Raw genomic sequence first — 21,702 nt, forward strand, 5'->3', positions numbered from 1 at the left:
TCCCTGACAGAACATACAATGACGATTTTTATTTAAACTGCACAACTTTTTGTAGGGTACCACAAATACAGAATGACACTGCAATATAGCTAACGATTATGCATCGTTCACAGCTGACGAATGCTTTGTGAAAGTTACATCTATGCTATGGCAATTCATTTTTGTGAAGACTTGACTCACTTTGAGGACACCAGTATCTCTGTTGGAGCCAGCTAAACTTAGTTTATCTTTGGGCCAGCTATCATCCACTGACTGCGCACACACATATTCTGACTCATTCAGACACACCATCATGTACCATGAAAATGTTCTCCAATGATGTGACTAAATTTTAAACCCGAACAATTATATAAGAGGGACCTGGACCAAATTAAATCCCGACATAGGTGATGATATTGCAATGTTCCTACTGTACAGTGGTCTCAGAGATGTTGTGCACTGGTGAGGAGTGAGTTCATCATTTCTCTGTGAGTAATGAGAACAAGGAATGCAAGAAATTAGCTGAAACACCACCTCTATTTTTCCAGCAAAAAAATAAAGCACCCCACTCAAAGCCATGACATTAGTTTCTGCCTTGAGAGAGTCACTGAACATCAGTCTTACTAAGATTTACAGCAACAGAGGAAAGAACATTTCTCTCAGAGACCATGTCTATTTTTGATCTCAAAAAGTTTCCAAGCCTTATTAAAACAAAGGCTTCTTATGTCTGAGAACCTACTAAAATTTGAGAATCCTGAAGCATTATGAGCTCCCAGGTCTAGACACATACCACAGATTTATTCTCACTCCCTAATGGGGCAAAAATCCTCAGGAGAAACAACAGGTGTATTGACAGGACAGGATCTATGTCATACTTTTACAGATCCTTAATCTGAATGCTTAGAAGATCAAGAATCCACGGCAAGGTCCAGGGCAAGAAGTCAGCATGTACATAGGCAGAAATTACTCCAGTTTTGCTCAGTCCATCACTACTGAAAAAAACCAAGTCCCTTCTATTGCAAGCCGTGATCCCAATCTTTGTGACTTTCTACTGTAGTCATGAAGCCCTGTTTCTGTAGGGAAAGTCTGTACAGAAACAAACATTCTCAGCACTCTGCAGTTTAAGTTCCACCAGTTCTCCCCACAATTAAGTCCATACCAAAACCTGTACCAAATGACAGATGTGCCCTCATTGGTATAACTGAGCAGAAAAGCAGCAAATTCCTTTCATAAAAAGTCACTGGCTCTCACCTGTTCAATGGCTTATCCCTAGAAAAGTCTATGATATTGACATTAAGCTAATCACCATCTGTTTCCTTATAGATATTTACATAATATAAGTAAGTGTACCTTGAGTCCAATCCTACACTCATTCATTCATGCAAAATAACTGGCTTTATTTGGTTTCCTCACAAGTCAGGGAAAAGATTTAGTCCCTTCCATACTGTCATGGTTTTAGCTGGGATAAAGTTAATTTTCTTCACTGCGGCTGGCTCAGTGCTGTACTTTGGACGTAACATGAATCTCCCCAAGAGCAACTTGCGTCCATTCCCCCTTGCCCTCTCCATGTGACTCCGTGTAAAAAGGGAGTCTCCATCTTCTTTGTAGCTACCCCTTAAGTACTGGTACATGGTGATGAGATCCCTTCTAAGCCTCCTTTTCTCAAGGCTGAACAAACCCACTTCTCCCAGCCTATCCTCATATGGCAGGCTTCCCTGTCCTTTGATCATCTTGGTGGCCCTTCTCTGGACCCCTTCCAGCCTGTCCACATCCTTTTTGTATAGAGGGGACCAGAACTGTACACAGTACTCCAGGTGTGGCCTGACAAGCACCAAGTAGAGCGGGATAATGACTTCTTTGTCTCTGCTGGTGATGCAAGCCAGCATCCTGTTGGCCTTCTTGGCCGCAGCAGCACACTGTTCGCTCATGTTGAGCTTTCTGCCCACCAGGACCCCCAGGTCCCTTTCCACAGAGCTGCTCTCCAGCCAGGTGGATCCCAGTCTGTGCTGCACTCCCAGATTATGTTTTCCCAGGTGCATGACCTTACACTTCTCCTTGCTGAACTCCATAAGGTTCTTGCTGGCCCACTCTTCCAGCCTACCCAGATCTCCCTGCAGAGCAGCTCTCCTTTCTGGAGTGTCTACTTCCCCACTCAACTTGGTGTCATCAGCACACTTCATCAGGCTACACTTGATCCTGTTACCCAGATCACTTATAAAGATATTGAATAACATTGGGCCCAATATTGATCCCTGGGGACTCCACTAGTGACAGGTTGCCACTTGGAGAAGGAGCTATTTACCGCCACCCTTTGTGTGCGGCCTGTCAGCCAGTTCCCCACCCACTGCACAGACCACTTGTCCAGGCCATAACACATCAATTTCTCCAGGAGGAGACTGTGGGGACCATATCAAAGGCCTTGGAGAAGTCCAGGTAAACAATGTCCACCACCCGCCCCATGTCAACCAGGCAAGTCACTTTGTCATAGAAGGCCACCAGGTTTGTCAAGCACAATCTGCCTTTAGTGAAGCCATGCTGGCTTTTCCCAATCATGTGCTTCATTTGATTTGTGAGGGCCCCCAGGAGGATTCGTTCCATAACTTTCCCAGGGATTGAAGTAAGGCTGATGGGCCTATAGTTACCCGGATCCTCCCTCAAGCCTTTCTTGTAGATAGGGGTAACATTTGCCTTCCTCCAGTCCTCTGGAACATCCCCCATTCTCCATGACTTCTCAAAGATTACGGAGAGTGGCCTTGCGATGATGTCAGCCAGCTCTCTCAACACCCTTGGGTGGAGGGATGTCAGGGCCCATTGATTTGTAGGGGTCAAGCTCCTGTAGTAAGTCATATACTAACTCTTCCTTCACTGATGGTGGGTCGGTGTTTGGATCAACCGGCAGTTTTGTTCCCAAAGCCTGGGACCCAACAGTCCTGGTAAAGACAGAGGTGAAGAAGGTGTTGAGGACCTCTGCCTTTTCAGCATCGTTGGTAATTGACTCTCCTTTTCCATTTAACAATGGTCCTATGTTTTCCTTTTTTTTTTTTTGCTTATGGTTGACATGTCTGAAGAAACCTTTCTTGTTATTTTTCACATCTACAGCCAGTTTCAATTCAAGCTGGGCTTTTGCTTTTCTAACTGCATCTCTGCACACTCTGGCAATGCCCTTGTAGCTCTCGACGAATAATCCTCCACTTCTCATCTCTGGTATGTGTCCCTTTTGGATTTGAGTAGACCCAGGAGATCATGATTGAGCCATGGGGGCCTCTTGCTCCACTTACTTCCCTTTCCTTTGTAGGGGATAAATTGGCTTTGTTCTTCCAAGAGAGAGTTCTTGAAGAACTCCCAGCACTCACTAGCTCCTTTGTATTCCATGGAAGCATCCCATCGAATCCCTCCCAACTGAGCCCTGAGTGAACTGAAGTTTGCTCTTCTAAAATCCAGAACCCTTGTCTTAGAGCTGACCTTCAGCACACTCAGCAGGATCCCGAACTCCACAATATTGTGGTCACTGCAACCAAGGCTATCACTAACTAAGATATTACAAAGCACGCTTTCTCAGTTTGTAAATAGCAGGTCCAGCAGTGCCTCATTCCTGGTTGGCACATCTAACATTTGTATCAGGAAACAGTCCTCAATACATTCCAGAAACTTGGTGGATGACATGCGAGCTGCCGTATGGTTCTTCCAGCAGATGTCTGGGTAGTTGAAGTCACGCATCAGGACCAGGTTCTGTTGGCCAGAAGCTTGCTTCAGTGCCCCAAATATCGCTTTGTCGGCTTCGTCATCGTGGTTAGGAGGTCAATAGCAGATGCCCACTGTGAGGTCCTGCTTGGAGATGACTTTAACCCTGAGGCATTCGATAGAGCAGTTGCAATCACCATAGTTGACTTTGATACATTCAAGGTGTTCCTTGATGTAGAGTGCAAGTCCTCCACCTCTTCTACCTTGCCTGTCCTTACGAAAGAGCCTGCAACCGTCCATTGTGATCCCCCAGTCATTTCAGTTGTCCCACCATGTTTCAGTTACTCCTATGATGTCATACCCTTCTTAGCAGGCACGGAGCTCCAGTTCCTCCTGTTTGTTACCTAGACTGCGTGCATTTGTATACATACACTTGAGGTGATTCCTCTTCTGTTTCACCTCTTGGGAGACAGCTAAGGAACCTTTATCACCACAGTGCTTGGCCTGACTTACTCCCCCGTTGGACGTGCTGGTGTGAGTGTTTTCACAATGGATCCCACCCCCCAAGTCCTTCAGTTTAAAGCCTGCCTCACCAAATTAGCCGGCCTACTGCTGAAGATTCCCTTACCCCTTTTGGACAGATGGATTCCATCCCTCCCTAGCATGTTGTCATCATTGAAGAACACCCCATTGTCATAAAAGCCAAACACCTCATGGTGGCACCAGCCACGTAGCCAGGAGTTGACACACATTATGCGCCTCTTTCTGGCTGCTCCCTTCCCTCGAACTGGCAAAATGGAAGAGATCACCTGGGCGCCATTGTTTTTCACTTGCTCCACCCAGGGCTCGAAAGCCTTCCTTGATTTTACCCAGGTAACAGCTCTCAGTGTCATTCATGCCTATATGAAACAGTAATAGCAGATAGTAGTCTGTTTTACTGATGAATTGTGGAATCCTCTCAGCAACGTCTCAGACCTTGGCTCCTGGAAGGCAGCATACCTCTCGTGACTCCTTGTCAGGTCGGCAGATGGGTGCGACTGAGTGTGACTGTTTTAATTTGTTGTTAAAACACTGGCCTTGACTGTTATCAGTTATTTAGGTCTTGCATGGAAGCCGTTACTGTACTTTGGCTACCACCTCATGGAGACAACTAGCAATTATACCTCCTCCTCTGAGAGGTTTTTTATGGAGGAAATACAGAATGGCACCTCAGTTACCATCTTATATAATGTCTCCTCCTTCATTACAACAACTTTTCAGTATCTTGAACATCCTTGGGTAGTTAAGATACATTTGGTGGTATTGCTTTGGCAGACAGTGTCGTTTCTGTCTAAGATTAATAAGCAAGTTAAGAATATAATCCAGAGATCTGCCCCAAGGCTCAGTAGCTATGCGCGGCAGGGTATGTGGGATAGTATGGGCAAATGCTTAAGACGGTGGGCACCCCCCATGACGTGGGACTTTACCCCTGAACAAGTGCAGAATCCTGAAAAATTAGTAGAATATTTGGAGGAAGTATGTTGTCACCCTGGCAATTGCAGAGAGATACAAGTCACTGCAATGTGCTGGGGCCTGGCTCATGCCTATCGAGCCCTATTTACCACTATTCAGTACCCCCAAGGGGAAGAGACGGTCTCTGGATCTAAAAAGACAAAGACAAAAAGCAACAAGCACTGCAGCCACCCAAACCCCCACGACAGACACTGCAGCTACTCAAACCCCAGTGACAAGCATTGCAGGTAAACCAGAGGACCAACCCGTGCCAGTATCAGTCGCCCCTATACTCAAGAAGAAATCTTGGAAGAGAAAGTCAACTCGTTTAGAAAGAGATTATGAGGAACTAGGGCCATCACAAGAAGAGGAGGAGGAAGAGGAAGAATGTGTACAAGAAATGAAACTACCCGATCCCTATCCTTGAGTGAGTTGCGGGATATACAGAAAGATTTTGGCCATCATTCAGGTGAGCACGTTATCACCTGGCTGCTCTGATGCTGGGATAATGAGGACAGTAGTCTGGAATTAGAGGGGAAGGAAGCCAAACAACTGGGATCCCTCTCTAGGGAAGGGGGCATTGATATAGCAATTGGAAAAGGGACACAAGCCCTCAGCCTCTGGAGGCGACTCCTGTCAGGTGTGAGAGAAAGGTACCCCTTCAAAGAAGATCTTGTATTTCACCTAGGAAAATGGATGACCATGGAGAAAGGCATCCAGTATCTAAGGGAATTAGCCGTGCTTGAGGTGATTTATGGTGACCTGGACGATCAACGGTCATCCAAAGATCCAGATGAAGTCGAGTACACACGACCCCTGTGGTGGAAGTTTGTACGGAGCGCGCCATCTTCGCATGCAAACTCATTGGCAGTGATGTCCTGGAAAGATGATGAGACACCAACAGTGGCGGAGTTGATTGATAAACTCTGGGAGTATGAAGCAAATATCTCTTCCTTGCTCATCTCTGCTGTTGAGAAACTGTCCCGAGAGGTCCAGCAATTCAAAGATAGGTCCTACTCCCCACCAGTACAGACCAGTATCTCAGCCATTAGGAGTAAGCATCCCTTTGCTCAAGAGAAAAGATACACACGACAGGGCACCCTATGGTTTTACCTGTGTGACTATGGAGAGGACATGAAGAAGTGGGATGGAAAACCTACCTCAACCCTAGAGGCACGGGTACATGAGCTGCAAGGGAAAACAATCACTCAGGGGAGTTTCTCCAGGAGAGCTGCTGCTCCAGTTTCCAGTAAGCAATTCCCCAGACAGAGGAGCAGAAGTGCTGATTTTCTGTCTGATCTTAATAGAGACACTTGTGATTCGTATTTAGAGGAAGTGAGTGATGAATACTATGATCAGGACTACAGGGGCCCTGCCTCCAGCCAGGTGGAGGAAAGGGATAACCGGGCTTACTGGACTGTGTGGATCCGATGGCCTGGCACGTCCGACCCACAGGAGTATAAAGGTTTAGTGGACACTGGTGCACAGTGCACCCTAATGCCATCAAACCATACAGGGGCAGAACCCATCAGCATTGCTGGAGTGAGAGGGGGATCCCAAGAGCTAACTGTATTGGAGGCTGAAGTGAGCCTAACCAGGAACGAGTGGCAAAAGCACCCCATTGTGACTGGCCCAGAGGCTCCGTGCATCCTTGGCATAGACTGCCTCAGGAGAGGGTATTTCAAGGACCCAAAAGGTTACAGGCGGGCTTTTGGTTTAGCTGCCCTGGAGATGGAGGAAATGAAACAGCTGTCTACCTTGCCTGGCCTCTTGAAGGATCTTTCTGTTTTGGGGTTGCTGAAGGCCAAAGAACAACAGGTGTCGATCGCCACCTCAACAGTGCACCGGTGGCACTATCACACCAACCGAGACTCCCTGATTCCCACCCATGAGCTCATTCGTCGACTGGAGAGCCAAGGAATCATCAGTAAGACCCACTTACTGGCCATATCGCCAATGTGGAAGTCTAATGGAGAGTGGAGGCTAACAGTAAACTATCATGGCCTGAACAAAGTCACTCCACCGTTGAGTGCTGCTGTGCCAGATATGCTAGAACTTCAATATGAACTGAGACAAAGGCAGCCAAGTGGTATCCCACAATTGATATCACTAATGCGTTCTTCTCAATCCCTCTGGCAGCAGAGTGCAGGCCACAGTTTGCTTTCACTTGGAGGGGTGTCCAGTACACCTGGAATCGACTGCCCCAGGGGTGGAAACACAGTCCTACCATTTGCCATGGACTGATCCATGATGCTTTGGAACAGGTGGAGCTCCCAAACACCTACAGTACACTGATGACATCATTGTGTGGGGCAACACAGCAGAAGTAGTTTTTGAGAAAGGGAAGAAAATAGTCCAAATCCTTCTGAAAGCTGGTTTTGCCATAGAACAACGTTAAGGGACCTGCAGAAGAGAACCATTTCTTAGAAATAAAATGGCAAGATGGACATTGTCAGATTCCAATGGATGTGATCAATGAAATAGCAGCCATGTCTCCACCAACTAGCAAAAGGAAACACAAGCATTTTTGGGCATTGCGGGTTTTTGGAGAATGCATATTCCAGATTACAGTCTGGTCATAAGCCCTCTCTATCAAGTCACCTGGAAGAAGAATGATTTCAAATGGGACCCTGAGCAACAACAGGCCTTTGAACAGATTAAACAGGAAATAGTTCATGCAGTAGCCCTTGGGCCAGTCCGGGCAGGGCAAGGTATAAAGAATGTGCTTTACACCACAGCCAGGGAGAATGGCCCTACCTGGAGCCTCTGGCAGAAAGCACACGGGGAGAACCAAGGTTGACCCCTAGAGTTTTGGAGTCAGGGATACAGAGGGTCCAAAGCCCACTATACTCCAACTGAAAAGGAGATATTGGCAGCATATGAATGGGTTCGAGCTGCTTCAGAAGTGGTTGGTACTGAGGCACAGTTGCTCCTGGCACCCCGACTGCCAGTGCTGGGCTGGATGTTCAAAGGAAACATCTCCTCTACACACCATGCAACTGACGCTACATGGAGTAAATGGGTTGCACTGATCACCCAGCGGGCTCGAGTAGGAAACCCCAGTCACCCAGGAACCTTGGAAGTGATTGTGGACTGGCCAGAAGGCAAAGATTTTGAAATACCACCAGAGGAGGAGACGACACGTGCTGAAGAAGCCCCACTGTACAACAAACTGTCAGAAGATGAAAAGCAGTGTACCCTGTTCACTGATGAGTCCTGTCACCTTGTGGGAAAGCACCGGAGATGGAAGGCTGCTGTATGGAGTCCTACACGACAAGTCACAGAAACTGCTGAAGGAGAAGGTGAATCGAACCAGTTTGCAGAGGTAAGGCCATCCAGCTGGCCTTAGACATTGCTGAACAGGAAAAGTGGCCAGTGCTCTATCTCTATACTGACTCCTGGATGGTGGCAAATGCCCTGTGGGGGTGGTTACAGCAATGGAAGCAAAACAACTGGCAGCACAGAGGTAAAACCATCTGGGCTGCCACATTGTGGCAAGATATTGCTGCCCAGGTAGAGAACCTGGTTGTGAAAGTACATCATGTGGATACTCACGTCCCCACGAGTCGGGCCACTGAAGAACATCGGAGCAACCAGCAGGTAGATCAGGCTGCCAAGATTGAAGTGGCTGAGGTGGATCTGGACTGGCAACATAAAGGCGAATTAATTCTAGCTCAGTGGGTCCACGACACCTCAGGCCATCAAGGGAGAGATGCAACATACAGATGTGCTCGTGATCGAGGGGTGGACTTGACTATGGACGCTATTGCACAGGTCATCCGTGAATGTGAAACATGTGCTGCAGTCAAGCAAGCGAAGTGGGTAAAGCCTCTGTGGTACGGGGGACGATGGCTGAAATATAAATATGGGGAGGCCTGGCAAATGGACTATATCACACTCCCACAAACCTGCCAAGGCAAGCGCCATGTGCTTGCAATGGTGGAAGCAACGACTGGCTGGCTGGAAACATATCCCATGCCCCACGCCACTGCCCGGAACACTATCCTGGGTCTCGAAAAACAAGTCCTGTGGCAACATGGCACCCCAGAGAGAATTGAGTCAGACAATGGGACTCATTTCCAAAACAAGCTCATTGCAGCTTGGGCCAAAGAGCACGGCATTGGGTGGGTGTATCATATCGCCTATCATGCACCAGCCCCTGGGAAAACTGAAAGATACAATGGACTTAAAAACTACACTGAGAACGATCGGGGGTGGACCATTCAAGCACTGGGATACACATTTAGCAAAGGCCACCTGGTTAGTCAACACTAGGGGATCTGTCAAGCGAGCTGGCCCTGCCCAGTCAGAAATCCTACATACTGTGGAAGGGGACAGAGTCCCTGTAGTGCACATTAAAAATATGCTGGCGAAAACAGTCTGGGTTCTTCCTGCCTCAGGCAAAGGCAAACCCATTTGTGGGATTGCATTTGCTCAAGCACCTGGGTGCACTTGGTGGGTGATGCGGGAGGATGGAGGAGTCCAGTGTGTGCCTCAAGGGGATTTGATTTGGGGTGAAAACAGTCAATGAACTGAATGGTATGCTGTTAATTGCTATATAATGTTGTGTGTCATCACTACTATGGTTGCTATATGCCATATCAATGGTATCATGGTGGGAATCTCCCAAATTAATTTTAAAAATTAACTTTCCATTGAACAAACCAAAGGGCAGTGGTGATAGAACAAGGACTAACAGTGCAGTGGTGATGAAACGAGGACTGACTTCAGCGTGCAACAATCCAACACCACACACAGCACCTCTCTGAAAGAATCGTACAATAGATGGAACCCAAAGTCATGGACTAAATGAACTCAATGGACATTTCACGGACATTTTACAGGCGTGGTCCTAGACTAGGGGAATGGTAAATGAAATCTGTATATTCTGTTAAAAGATGAGAAGGCAGGTAGGGGTTATTGAAATTGTATTGGGTAGTATGGGACTCAAGCATGATGTAAATTTTATGGAATAACAGCTGGATACTGTCATGGTTTTCGCTGGGATAGAGTTAATTTTCTTCACTGCAGCTGGCCCAGTGCTGTGCTTTGGATTTAGTATGAAAACAATGTTGAGGTGACACACATGTTTTGGTTGTTGCTGGGTAGTGCTTGTACTAGTCCAGGACATTTCCAGCTTCCCATGCTCTGCCAGGTGCACAAGCAGCCGGGAGGGGAGGGGGCACATCTAAGAGAGCTGATTCAAACTGACCAAAGGGATATTCCATATCATGTAACGTCATGCCCAGTATGTTAACTGGGAGGAGCTGGCCAGGGGAGGAGGGTAACAATCATGGCTCGGGGATGGGCAGCATCAGTTGGCAGGTGGTGAGTGGTTTTATCATTCGTGTTTCTGGTTTTTTTTTTTCCTTTTCCATTTTATTATATTATCATTATTGACATTATTATAATAATCATTATTATTAGAATTATTTTATTGTAATTATTAAACTGTGCTTATTTCAACCCACAAGTTATTTTGCTCTTCCGATTCTCTTCCCCATCCCACAGGGGTGGGGGGAGTGAGCAAGTGGCTGCATGGTGTTTAGTTGCCAACTGAGGCTGAACCACGACACATACCAATCACAAAAGAATATGTTAATAGAGTTTACTTACCGAAGGATTTCTTTCCGAGTGAAGAACGTGCAATCCTGTTACAAAACAAAATGCGTTATTGTACTACAGAAATATTGCAAAGAATTATTTTTCAACCTTTTGGAAGGAAACTCAGATCTGGCAAAAAACATAAAAGACGCTGTGTACCATCTGCTTTTGACTCCGAAAGCAATATATGGTATAAAATAACTGATATATCCTAAGGACAGGGCTATCAGTAAAAAAAAAAAAAAAAAAAAAAAAAAAAAAAGATTGTTTATGTGAAACTTGAGAAAAAAAAAAAAAATCACCACACCAGCTTGCTGAAATACTTCTCCACAGTGGAATGACCAGACCAGAAACAGAACTACATTAAAAAAGGTATAGGCCAAAAACATTCAATAAATGGATCTAGAAAGATATAAATAACAAACAGATGATGAAAACTATCTTCTAACTTGGAGTATTCCTCTATTAGAGACAACTGATCTAACAATAGAAGTCATGTACTTATTTATTAGTTGTTAATAATTACTCTGTACTGCAGTCACTTCAGAGAAAGGCTGCAAACTCCTGTACATTAGGAACATGGATAAAAGGACAGGCCCTCCAAACAGCAAGCAAACTATTTAGCTTTCCCTGTGTTATCACAGAATTTGAAATAACTTACTAGAATGCAAAGTAGAGCTGGCTGAACACGAAAGAACTTACAGGCATTGGCTTGCTATATGAATGCCTCAGTGGTGGGACCACATTTACACTGTTTTAATTCATTCTTTTTCAACATCTGCATTTTGCTAGAAGAATTCAAACACTTCACAAAAGAACCATAATATGAGCAATGAAATAGTCTGCATTTCATGTATTTCTACATCAGTCACAAAACATGTTACATTTTCAGGTGCTGTGAGAAACCATAATAATCAGTTGATCCATCAATAGAAATATCTCCTAACCCCTACTATCTTGTCTAATATATATTTAGGGAAAATTCTGCCCTGCATCCAAAATTATGAACTTTGGTGGCAATTAAATATTGGATGATCAGTTTAGAACGTTGTTCAGGCCATAAATTTAGAGAATATGCACCTTCTTGTCTTAGAGCTAGTGGCTGATAAGGGTGTACATATAGGGAACAACCAAACCACAAAATTCTTCCTGATTATCCACCTCTCTCACAGGCCCATGTAATGTGGCAAGGCATTTGCCTAAGAACTCAGCTTTCAGTAGCTTTCCTCCTGTAACATAAACATATTGAAAATAGATCATATTTTTAAATCAGCTAGTGACAAGATAACATCATCAGACTTGGAAAGTCATACTTAAGAGTACATACAACTAGTATGACTCCCCAAATCCTGCTCTTCAGTCAACTAGTGAAAAAGCATTTATTTCCTAAGCTAAGAAAAAGTCTGGCTAAATGCCTGCTTCTTCTATGAAAGGGAAAAGCAAATGATCACAGCTAGGTGAAGGAGTCAAACAGCTTGTCTCAGGTATCCAGGTATGCTACCAGTCCTGCATGGTATCAATTATTGAGTTTGCTTGCTCTCCTCCATATAAAGTGGCAGGAAAAGCAGCTCTTCCTTTAGTGTATTACGTAGCAGAATAGTGTTGCAAGGCACTATAGGAAGCACCTTGTGAGCTGCTGACACTGATGTCACATTGTCTGGAACTGCACAAAGTGAAATAGGAGCCAGCCGGTTAAGTCTTCATTAATTCCAGCACATTCAACACTTACAGTCAAACTGTCACTTAAGGATGCTTCATTTCCTAATGAAAGGCAGGTACAACCTCACAAATAATTGTAATGCCCTCAGCAGCAGTCATCCCATATTTATATAGGCTTGAAAAAACAGCAGACACTGTTACTTAACTAGAAAATTGACAAGAGACTTGATATGCAAATGGAGATAAAGACAAAAAAGAAAAGTTACCCTTTAGCTTCCAGAAATCATGCAGAAATGCCATTGGAAGACACATTAAGAAGTCATATCATAAACCTTTTTCACTGAAGGTCCACATAATTTTTTTACCTTAGTCACTGCATGTCTTTCACAGACACTATTGTCTGCCTTTTTTTTAAATCAATTTTTTTAACGATATAATCTAAAACACCCCAATATTGAAAACCTTTATAACAATGGCAGCTGCCAAGCATCTGCCTGACCACTGGTACTGACTGCAGTATTCCTATGCCAATTACACGGTACTGTGTGTCAGGGATGAGGGGTGTCAAAAAAAATTTACGGTGGTTTGACAGACCACTTGCAGAGATCCTAAAGCTACTCAGAGCACCACAAATTAATTGTGACCTGGCCTATACTTTTGATCCACAGCAAGATCACACACATCATTTAAATGCTTTACCATTAAGAAGCCTGCCTGGTCTCAAATGGCAAATGTAAAAGCCGTGGCTCCAAGCTAGCTCTGAAAGGAAAGTCCAGCCATCTCTCTTGCTTAGCTCAGCTTCTTATTTCTGCCTCTTCCTTTATGCAGACTTCACACCCATCAGTAGTATAACTGCAGCAGAGAACTCTGAAGGAAGGAACTAATGTGTTTGGAAAGTAATGTAAATGGACTCATTTCCAGCTTGGATAATTTCCTTATTTCCTTTTACTGGCTTAGAATATAGCGTCGGTAGTGCTGGTACAAAAGATGAAGATACAACAAGCATCTGACTGCCTTTTTTCTTTTAAAGTACAGCCCTAAGTTGGATTAAAGTCACAATGGAACAAGGGTCTAAGTAGCATAATTACATTTTATAGTTGCTGGAACTCCAGCAATTTAATTCAAATTTAATTAAAGACTTTTGGCCAAAGAATCACGGAGATGAATCATCCAATTTTCTTCTTGCTACTTCATTCATACAGAAAATACACAATGATGGACAATAAGTAGTAAACTAACATGCTAAATTAACTCCCTCAAAAAGGAAAGGTGAAGTGGGTTCTGGAAAGAATTTGGCATTTATGCACATGATGACATTAATCTTCCTTCAAGCCAGAGATACAATGGAACACATTTGCTATTATGTGAGCTGTATTTGAACTTACTATGAACACAAAAAGTAACCTGTCTATTCTGTCTGGACACTGCAGCCACTGTGAGTCCTGCTACAAAAACACAAACTAAATACCGAATAAATATTACCGGAGTTTTCATAATTCTTATCAATTTAAGATTTCTGGCAATAATTTATCCTGAGAATCGTTGCTTTTATTTCTAATGCTGTACAATGGCCTGAAAAACTTCTGCTAACAGGAGGCCACCCTTGGGGGTTTTAGGTTATTTAGAATAGAGGCTTTTCCTGGAAAGGTCACCTACTCCAGCCCCTGAGAAAATATGTGCTCTTCCTTCCAAGATCAACTGTCCCACTCAGTCTGTCCTTCTGCCCTCAGTAATCGAGTTAATTAGAAGTCTGATAAAGGATCACTTCTGGTTTTTTGGAGGCAAGATACCACTTGAACAAATCTGCAATTATCCACTTAACTCCTTAGTTCTAGCAAAGTGAATAAAATAAAGCAAACAAAATTTCCCACTGATTTCAATGAGATCATTAGCTTGTATAATGGGTCTTGTTTCTCAAATCTGGCATTTAGGTGGTGTACCTGGTTCTTAAAATATTTTGCAGAGAAGCAGGTCAGATAGCTGATGTATTTAGGTTCCATGGGTGGCTTTGCTCTTGACTGGTAGTGACTTTCTGCAAGTCACTCAACATTGCTTGTAAAGTATGGTTAATGGTCTCTGCTCTTAAAATTTACTTTATAAAAGAGCAGAACGTACAGACTGCTCAAGTTTTATTCCCTGATTTCCTGTATGAGGTGAATGCAGGTTTAGGACAGAACAGGAAGATGGAAACAGGGTGGTCCACTACCTTTTCCACTAGTCTGTAAGACTTAAGGCAGAACCACTCTAGGAGTTTGCAGTTATGTTTAGTCCTACAGGGGTTTGCACAAAAAATAGGAATAGAGATAACTGTACTGAGAATGCCGATACTTTATATATATATACATAAAAAGCGTGCATACTCAGCATAACATGAGGTATGGCTCCAGAATCAGACCACATATAATTGGTTCTGTTAGATCTATTGCCAATGCAAGAGCGCAGCATGCAGTTTATGAATGGCAGCAGAGCCACTGAATGAAAGATTATCACTTACCACTTTCAGAAACAAATATTGTGCATAAAGCAGTTTTCAAATAAAACTAATTCTGCGTACATAAGCAAAACACTTCTCTACAGAAAACTGCAGAAAGGAACAACAGAATGAAAGAACAGCAATCCTCAACTATGCAAAGCTACTAGGAAATAGTACTTTTTAAGCCTATTAAATGCAGATTTCTCCTCTAAGACAATGCATGTAATTCTGCCTTTTATATGTATAGTTTCATAAAGGCAGGTTCATTCTGACCCTGCAACAGCTCCATTGGAAAGTTTTATAAATAAGGAAATAATATATAACAGTCTCAGTAAAAAAAAAAAAAAAAATTCACTCCAAATTAGAAAAACAGTCTCAAACAAAAGCCAGCAAGCCACAGATAAAGTAAACCAATGACTAACAGGAATTTTAACCATATCCTCAAGGCAAGACAGATTACATCCATATAGCTACCCTACTCTACAGCCTTCAATAAATGAGAAGTACTGAATGTTGCAACATTTTAAATGTTACAATTTTAAAACAAATAATTTCACAGGTTTCATTTTTCATATCATAAATGATGTTTTGTACTGTGCCAGAAATATACAATGTGTGTAAGAACATTTAATCAAAACACCGTAAAAACACCATCCTATGAAGTAATCAAAAAGGTGCTAGATAGCAGCAAATGAATTTTCATCTAAGATCTATTATTAACTCTATTCTGGTAACATTTTACAAATGCAATACTTTTATTCTAATTGCTATACAACTAAGACTGGTATAGAGTTGTGCAAGACTGAGTCACAAGATACATATTTTCATCACTGAAAACTATATATAAAGAGTTACTGGAAGTCAATGAGACTAGCACCATTCAAGTTGCATAGCTGTACAAGTACTTTAGCAAATCTGGATTTAAAGACTAAAAAAAAAATACTGTCAGAGTAGTGTCTGCATTAATAATAGTATTGGTATATAGACTTTTATCTTAATAAATGCTGGTTGCATCAGAATATCAATGGAGATTTTAACATCCAACCTATCTTTATTTGTAATCATATATATTTTAGAAGTACAGCCAGAACAACTAAGACACCCACTGAGTTTCAGGAGGAAAAATATGCAGCTATGAGAACCAGTTTATATATTTATACTGCAACATGGCAGTAAAAACAGCTAGACATTTGCAAGGACTGAGGAAGAAAAACTGTCAACAACTGTAATTTTGCTCAATCTATATATGCACCAAATGGCAACATGAAACCAGAATCTGACTGAAGGATAATTTCACAAAACCCTTGTTCCATTGTTATGCTACTCAAAATATGCACATGAACAGTAATACTCTGTCAAACTGAAAAGTACTTTTTACAGAAATTCCTGGAGAACCGGTGATGAATACATGTTTTGTATTCTTGTAAAGGATTTCATCAGAGGCCCTGATTAAGTCAAGCATAGCTTTTTAAATCAAGAGATAGCTTGATAGCCTAGTTTCACTTCATAAATGGCATTTCTTGACAGGTCATGACATAACTTGTTCCATCTGGTTTTGCATAATTCTCATTAAATATTTTTGAATCCCACTTTGACTAGAATTTTAATAAAGGAAAAAAGTTAGTTCTGTAATAGTCAAATTCTTGTGTAAAAGCAGCAAGTAATTATTTCTTATTACTATCTTTTATTGCAACATTGCCTAGAAGACAGCCAGGATAAACATCAGTTTGTTTTGAGGATGCATTAAATAACGTAAACAATCCCATTAATGAACAAATACAAAAAGAAATGGCTTGCAATAAAACAGTAATATCTGATATAAAATATTTGTGCCCTATATTCTCTAGGTTCTATCTATTAAAAAAAAAAAAAAAAGAATCAAGTTCGTATCAAATTCACAGCACTTATTCGAGTAACCCCAGAAAATGCAGTGAGATTGATTGGACAGTGGAGTAGTTTGTCCATACCCCAAGCACAGCTTCTACAGATTTCCTACTCAATACTACTGTTTCTCAGTGAGAAATGCAGTGCACTGAGGCTAACATATCGCTCTGATGTCACTATATTGTATACCTTTATTTTATATTGCCCCAAGCGACTTTATACAGCATCACTCAAACCCTAAAATTCCTGTTAATTTTCTTATTATGACACTTGACCTCCAAAATCTGTAGGCAACTTTCAAAAGCTTAATTTTAAAATGTTTTTTGATTACAATGAAATACATCTTTCTTGCTGATTAATACTTAACCTTTTCCCTAACCAGACCTTGGTTAGAATTTGCATTTTATGTAAAAACAAACAAAAACCCACAAAAAAAACCCCCACAACAGTCAAGCACTCTAAGGGCATAAGAAGCCGGAATCCCCAGTAGCATTCATTTTCATATAAGGCTAACTCTTCAAATGAGGTGAATCTCAATGAGGAAGCCAATGTTTGCGGAAGCCTGATTTACAAAACATTTCACTAAGTTTATGGAAATATAAAGAGCTGCCAACTAGAGCATTACCTTAAAAACAGGTGATATGACAAGGCATTAGGAGATTTGCAGCTTTCCAGTCTTGCTTTAGATAATTTGCCTCTACATGTTCCAAAAAAAACCCCAAAGAACAACAAAACCCCCACAAAACTATAAGAGTTTAATACTATCAAGCTTATTATGCGTCTGTCTTTAACATTTTCAACTGGCTACCCACCACCAGTCTTAAGAGTATTTAAAACACTCATCTATTAAAAACCTTGGGGTCCTCTTGTGGGTGACAAGATTTACAATTATTTCATGTAAATGTAAAGGTGCTGCAAAAAAGTGACTCTTTAATATGATAGTTTATATGCAAAAAAGGGCGTTTCAGAAAGTTTTTGACAAATCAAACAAGGTTACTCTACCTCATAAATACTGTATTAATGGTCTGAGATTTATGTATGCTATGTCTTCAAGCACATGATTTTTCTGCAGTTTAATTTTTACTCCTGAAAACTAAAGCCACTTAACATAGTTTTACCATACTTCAAGCACATTAATTAACTTTCCCACCTCATAGTGCCTCCTATGGAACAAGCATTTAAAATATAATGCATTAAAAAAACTCACTACAAAGGTAACATTCAGGTGCTATAAGCTCAGAGCAATTTGTGTCAAAGACAAAAAATGGTCAAAGCTACAACCAGATAATACAATGGCCAGAAATATATTCAAACAAAGAAATTATAAATCTAACCATGAGGGGAGTGAGGTTTTGAACAGTCTTCCAATACGATTGGTGGTGAATTTAAAAAAAATAATCTATTTTACGAAAAGGATTAAGGTGACTCTTTTGCTTCTGCCATACTGATACTACAGATTCTGTAACCCTGGGTGTTATTCTAAGGAGTACACTACCAACTCAGACATACAAATTCACAAGAAGTTGCATAGTTCTTGTTTAAAACAGGATTAATCAATGACCCATTTTAAAAGCTATTTATATGTACCGGCTGTACATTGGGGTACAAATAGATGTGCACAACAGTGTTGTAGTGGACGCTGGTACACAGTGTTTTACTTTGGTCCAGCATTCAGAGGACCTGGCAACCCAACTGCTGTTTCAAGAAATGAAAAACCTAAATTTTAAAAGTTATGGAACCATGACTCCATTCTCCCTTTTTCTGTTCTGAAGGGATTCCACAAATGAGAAAAAGGCAGATAAGACAGCAAACTCCAAGTCAAACAGCTCTGTTCATATTACAGCAACTGCATACTCTCCCAGAACACAGTAGGGAAACAAGAGCTCTCTGTGTGGATGGCTACAGCAGTAACCCCAGGATTTCTAAGTTTAAAAGATCCAAGATGTATGCAATAACTAATGGATCAGAGGCAAATGACCACCAAAATAAGAACTTCATCTGATTGTTCACAGCATGAGGCTAATATTCCTTCCTGACAAATTCTGGAGGTTAGTTATTGTCCTGAAACTTGTTATTTTATCGTACTTACCATATACAACAAGTGTTATTACTAGTTAAAAATTATCTAGCATATACTAATGAACTACAAGTCCGCCTGTAACAGAGAAATCCCATAGGCTGACTCAATCCACTAGGCCTAACTACTGCCAGGCTTTGAGATCAAGTACCCGGCATTATACAAGGCAAGGGCTGCAAAAGCCATTAGAGAAAGGCGATTTCTACATGAAGAGTAGTGAATTAGGGATGACATTTCAGCTCTTGCATTTGCCAGTTTATGTCAATAAGATAACGTTAATTACATTTGGATTTTGTTTTGTTTCACTGCAGTTGTGTCTGTTCTGTGTTCACTTTTATTGGTAGTAGGAAGACAGGCGCTGGTGCTTTACAGATCCTTGCTTTCCCTCTTGCCTGTTCAGCAGGGGTGTAAAAAAAGCCTTTTTGGATCTTAGACTACTAAGTCTAAGACCACTAACATAGACTACTATATTACAGTGACAGACTGCTGGTGAGGGCGAGATGTGTGATAAAGTGGAAATTAAAGAAGCTCCATTTTCACATTTCCTACAATGACAAGGAAAATATAGGAATTTAATAACATTTAGTTTATGCCTTATTTTCAGCATGGGATAGCATTTTAAAGTATATATTCCTAGCCTGACTGGAGCTAAATATCTACACCTGTGAAAAGTCCATGTCGGCAGTAATTCCAAAGAAAATTAGTATTTAAAATCATAGTTTCTACTTCAAGTGCTTGGATCAAAGATCCTGAAGGTAAAAAGAAAGTTATTTACTTCTGTGTGCGCTGGATCTGTCCCTTGGTTATCAGGGGATAAACTAAATGTTAATTTCCTGCACTGTTAATTCTATGTTTATCACTTCACATAAGAACAGAGCAATGCAGCCAGCCCTGTCTGCATCTCATAATAGTCAGCTGCCTCCTCCTTCAGCACACTTCTATTCCATATATTGCCTCACTTTATTTCAGAGCCTTTCAAGATGCTCACCGTGCAGATAGCTTCTCACAATCCATTTCAGCAACATTTGCAGTGTGCTGAAACATGACTGAAAACAAGGCATTATTAATTTTTACCGTATTGAAAATTCAGTTGATGCAATGTGAGGTAAATAAAGTACCACCAATAAGCTATCCCTGGACATAAAATACATATTTTGTGCAATGTGTATATTATGCATAATATATGCACAACAAATGCAAGGTGTGGATGCAAGCATAAGAATACTTATTCTGAAATTACACTAAGCCTATTTCTGACTTGGCCTTACCTAATTTCACTTCTCCTAAGGATTTTTGTTGTTGTTGCCTTTCCCCTCCATTAGGCAAAAGTATCAGGGAAAGAAAAAGATGTTATTGCTACACTTCCTTCTTTATAAGACACTCAGTAGAAAGATTCTACTAATAACTCCCATTGTCAAGCTAGTCACCATCTTCACCCTGCTTCCTAGCCCAGCCACTGAGAATTTGACTCTTTTCCTTGATATACAGAGATGGGAATTAAACTGAATATATTCAACAACCCGTCCTTTCAGTACTACACCAGTTCCTGGGAAGGACCAGCAGAAGATATGCATGCAGGCTACAAATAAAAGTATTCAGTTACATTTGGGAAAAACAACTAACAAACAAACAAAAAACCCCAACCAAAACCCACAAACATATTAAGATTATCCCTTTCTTTCCCCTAATGCAAACTAAGATATCTTACCTGGTAGGCATCTAGCTGTTCATCAGTAAATATCGTTTGCTTATTACCCATCTTAAATGAGGAATTCTTCCTCTACGCAAATGCATCCCATTAGAAGTAGCTGGATTCCTCTGTATTGTAGGCATTTAGAGCACGTATACTCCGTGTATGTGCTGAAAAAAATCCCAACGCCTGCATTGAACTGGCTTTGACTGAACTTGCCCAATGAGGAAGGACGCGGTATCGGGAAATCTTTGCAAAGGCTTGGCTGGAGCGTGCCGGGAAGGAAAGCGTTAAAATCACAGGCAGGTGTCGCCCCAAAACAGCGACGCCATTCTCCCCGTTTCAGATGCTTTTCTAAGAGGCATACAGAGCTTTGACAGCGCACAACCCGAGCAGCCAGCCCCAGGAGCCACCGGCTCTCTACCGCCCCGGTGCCTCCCTCCTTCACTCGCGACTTCAGGGCGCTCCCGGCTCGGCACCCTCACGTTTCAGGGCAGCTTTGCGTCACCCGGCGGCGCTCGGCGGCGCAGCCGTACCGCACCCACGCCCCGCGAGCGCACCCAGGAACCGGCTTAGCAGAGTAAGCGTTTCTGCAGCCGGCCTCCCCACAGGAAAAAGGGCGTCCTAGGCGGTGCCTGGATCTGACCTGTACCATGCGGCCAAGGTTAGATACCGCCGGGCGGTCGGGAGGCTCAGCGAGTCCCACATCACGGCCGGGCGCGGCGGGGGCTCCGCAGCACGTGCTTACGGGTACGCGGTGGCTGGAACCAGCCCTGGCTGCCAAGGGTGCGAGTTCGCTACCGGGGTGCCGAACTCCCAGGCATACCTGGGAGCGCGTAATCCCTTCTCACATTACGCGCAAATCGGGTGGATTGAAGTAGTTTAAACAGACGTTAATCTGATTCCTTCGGCTCAAGCAAGCACAGCTGGGGAGAAAAGTTACCACAGCGTAAAGGTACGAAGTACCAGTAGAGGGCTCACTGGGGGTGTTAAAGTCATACAATCTTCTTTCCGTATTTGCGGGAAAATAAAAAAATAAAAGAGCGTGTACGAGATGGAGACGGACAAAATGAATACTCAGACAAAATCGTATTATCTAACATCTGCAGAGGGATAAGCTCTTATAACAACAGTAGGAGAAGGCTGAGTGAGAAAGGATGGGAA

At 42.4% G+C, this 21,702-nt stretch overlaps 1 protein-coding gene across 2 annotated transcripts in view; it reads right to left on the minus strand.

Moving 5' to 3' along the window:
- The window catches only part of CIB2 (calcium and integrin binding family member 2), a 57,822-nt gene extending 36,302 nt beyond the window's left edge, over window positions 1-21,520 (minus strand). Inside the window, exons 1-2 of one of the 2 annotated variants that reach the window (XM_064456716.1) lie at window positions 20,557-21,520; window positions 10,768-10,802 (exon numbers count right to left, since the gene is read on the minus strand). In XM_064456716.1, the coding sequence (XP_064312786.1) occupies window positions 10,768-10,802; window positions 20,557-20,607 (86 nt within the window). In that variant the 5' untranslated portion in view covers window positions 20,608-21,520. The remainder of the gene's footprint in view (window positions 1-10,767; window positions 10,803-20,556) is intronic. The other variant, XM_064456717.1, reaches the window with a different exon arrangement.
- Window positions 21,521-21,702: the final 182 nt, after the last annotated feature.

The sequence above is a fragment of the Phalacrocorax carbo genome, chromosome 7 (genome assembly GCF_963921805.1).
Source record: "Phalacrocorax carbo chromosome 7, bPhaCar2.1, whole genome shotgun sequence".
NCBI lineage: Eukaryota > Metazoa > Chordata > Aves > Suliformes > Phalacrocoracidae > Phalacrocorax > Phalacrocorax carbo.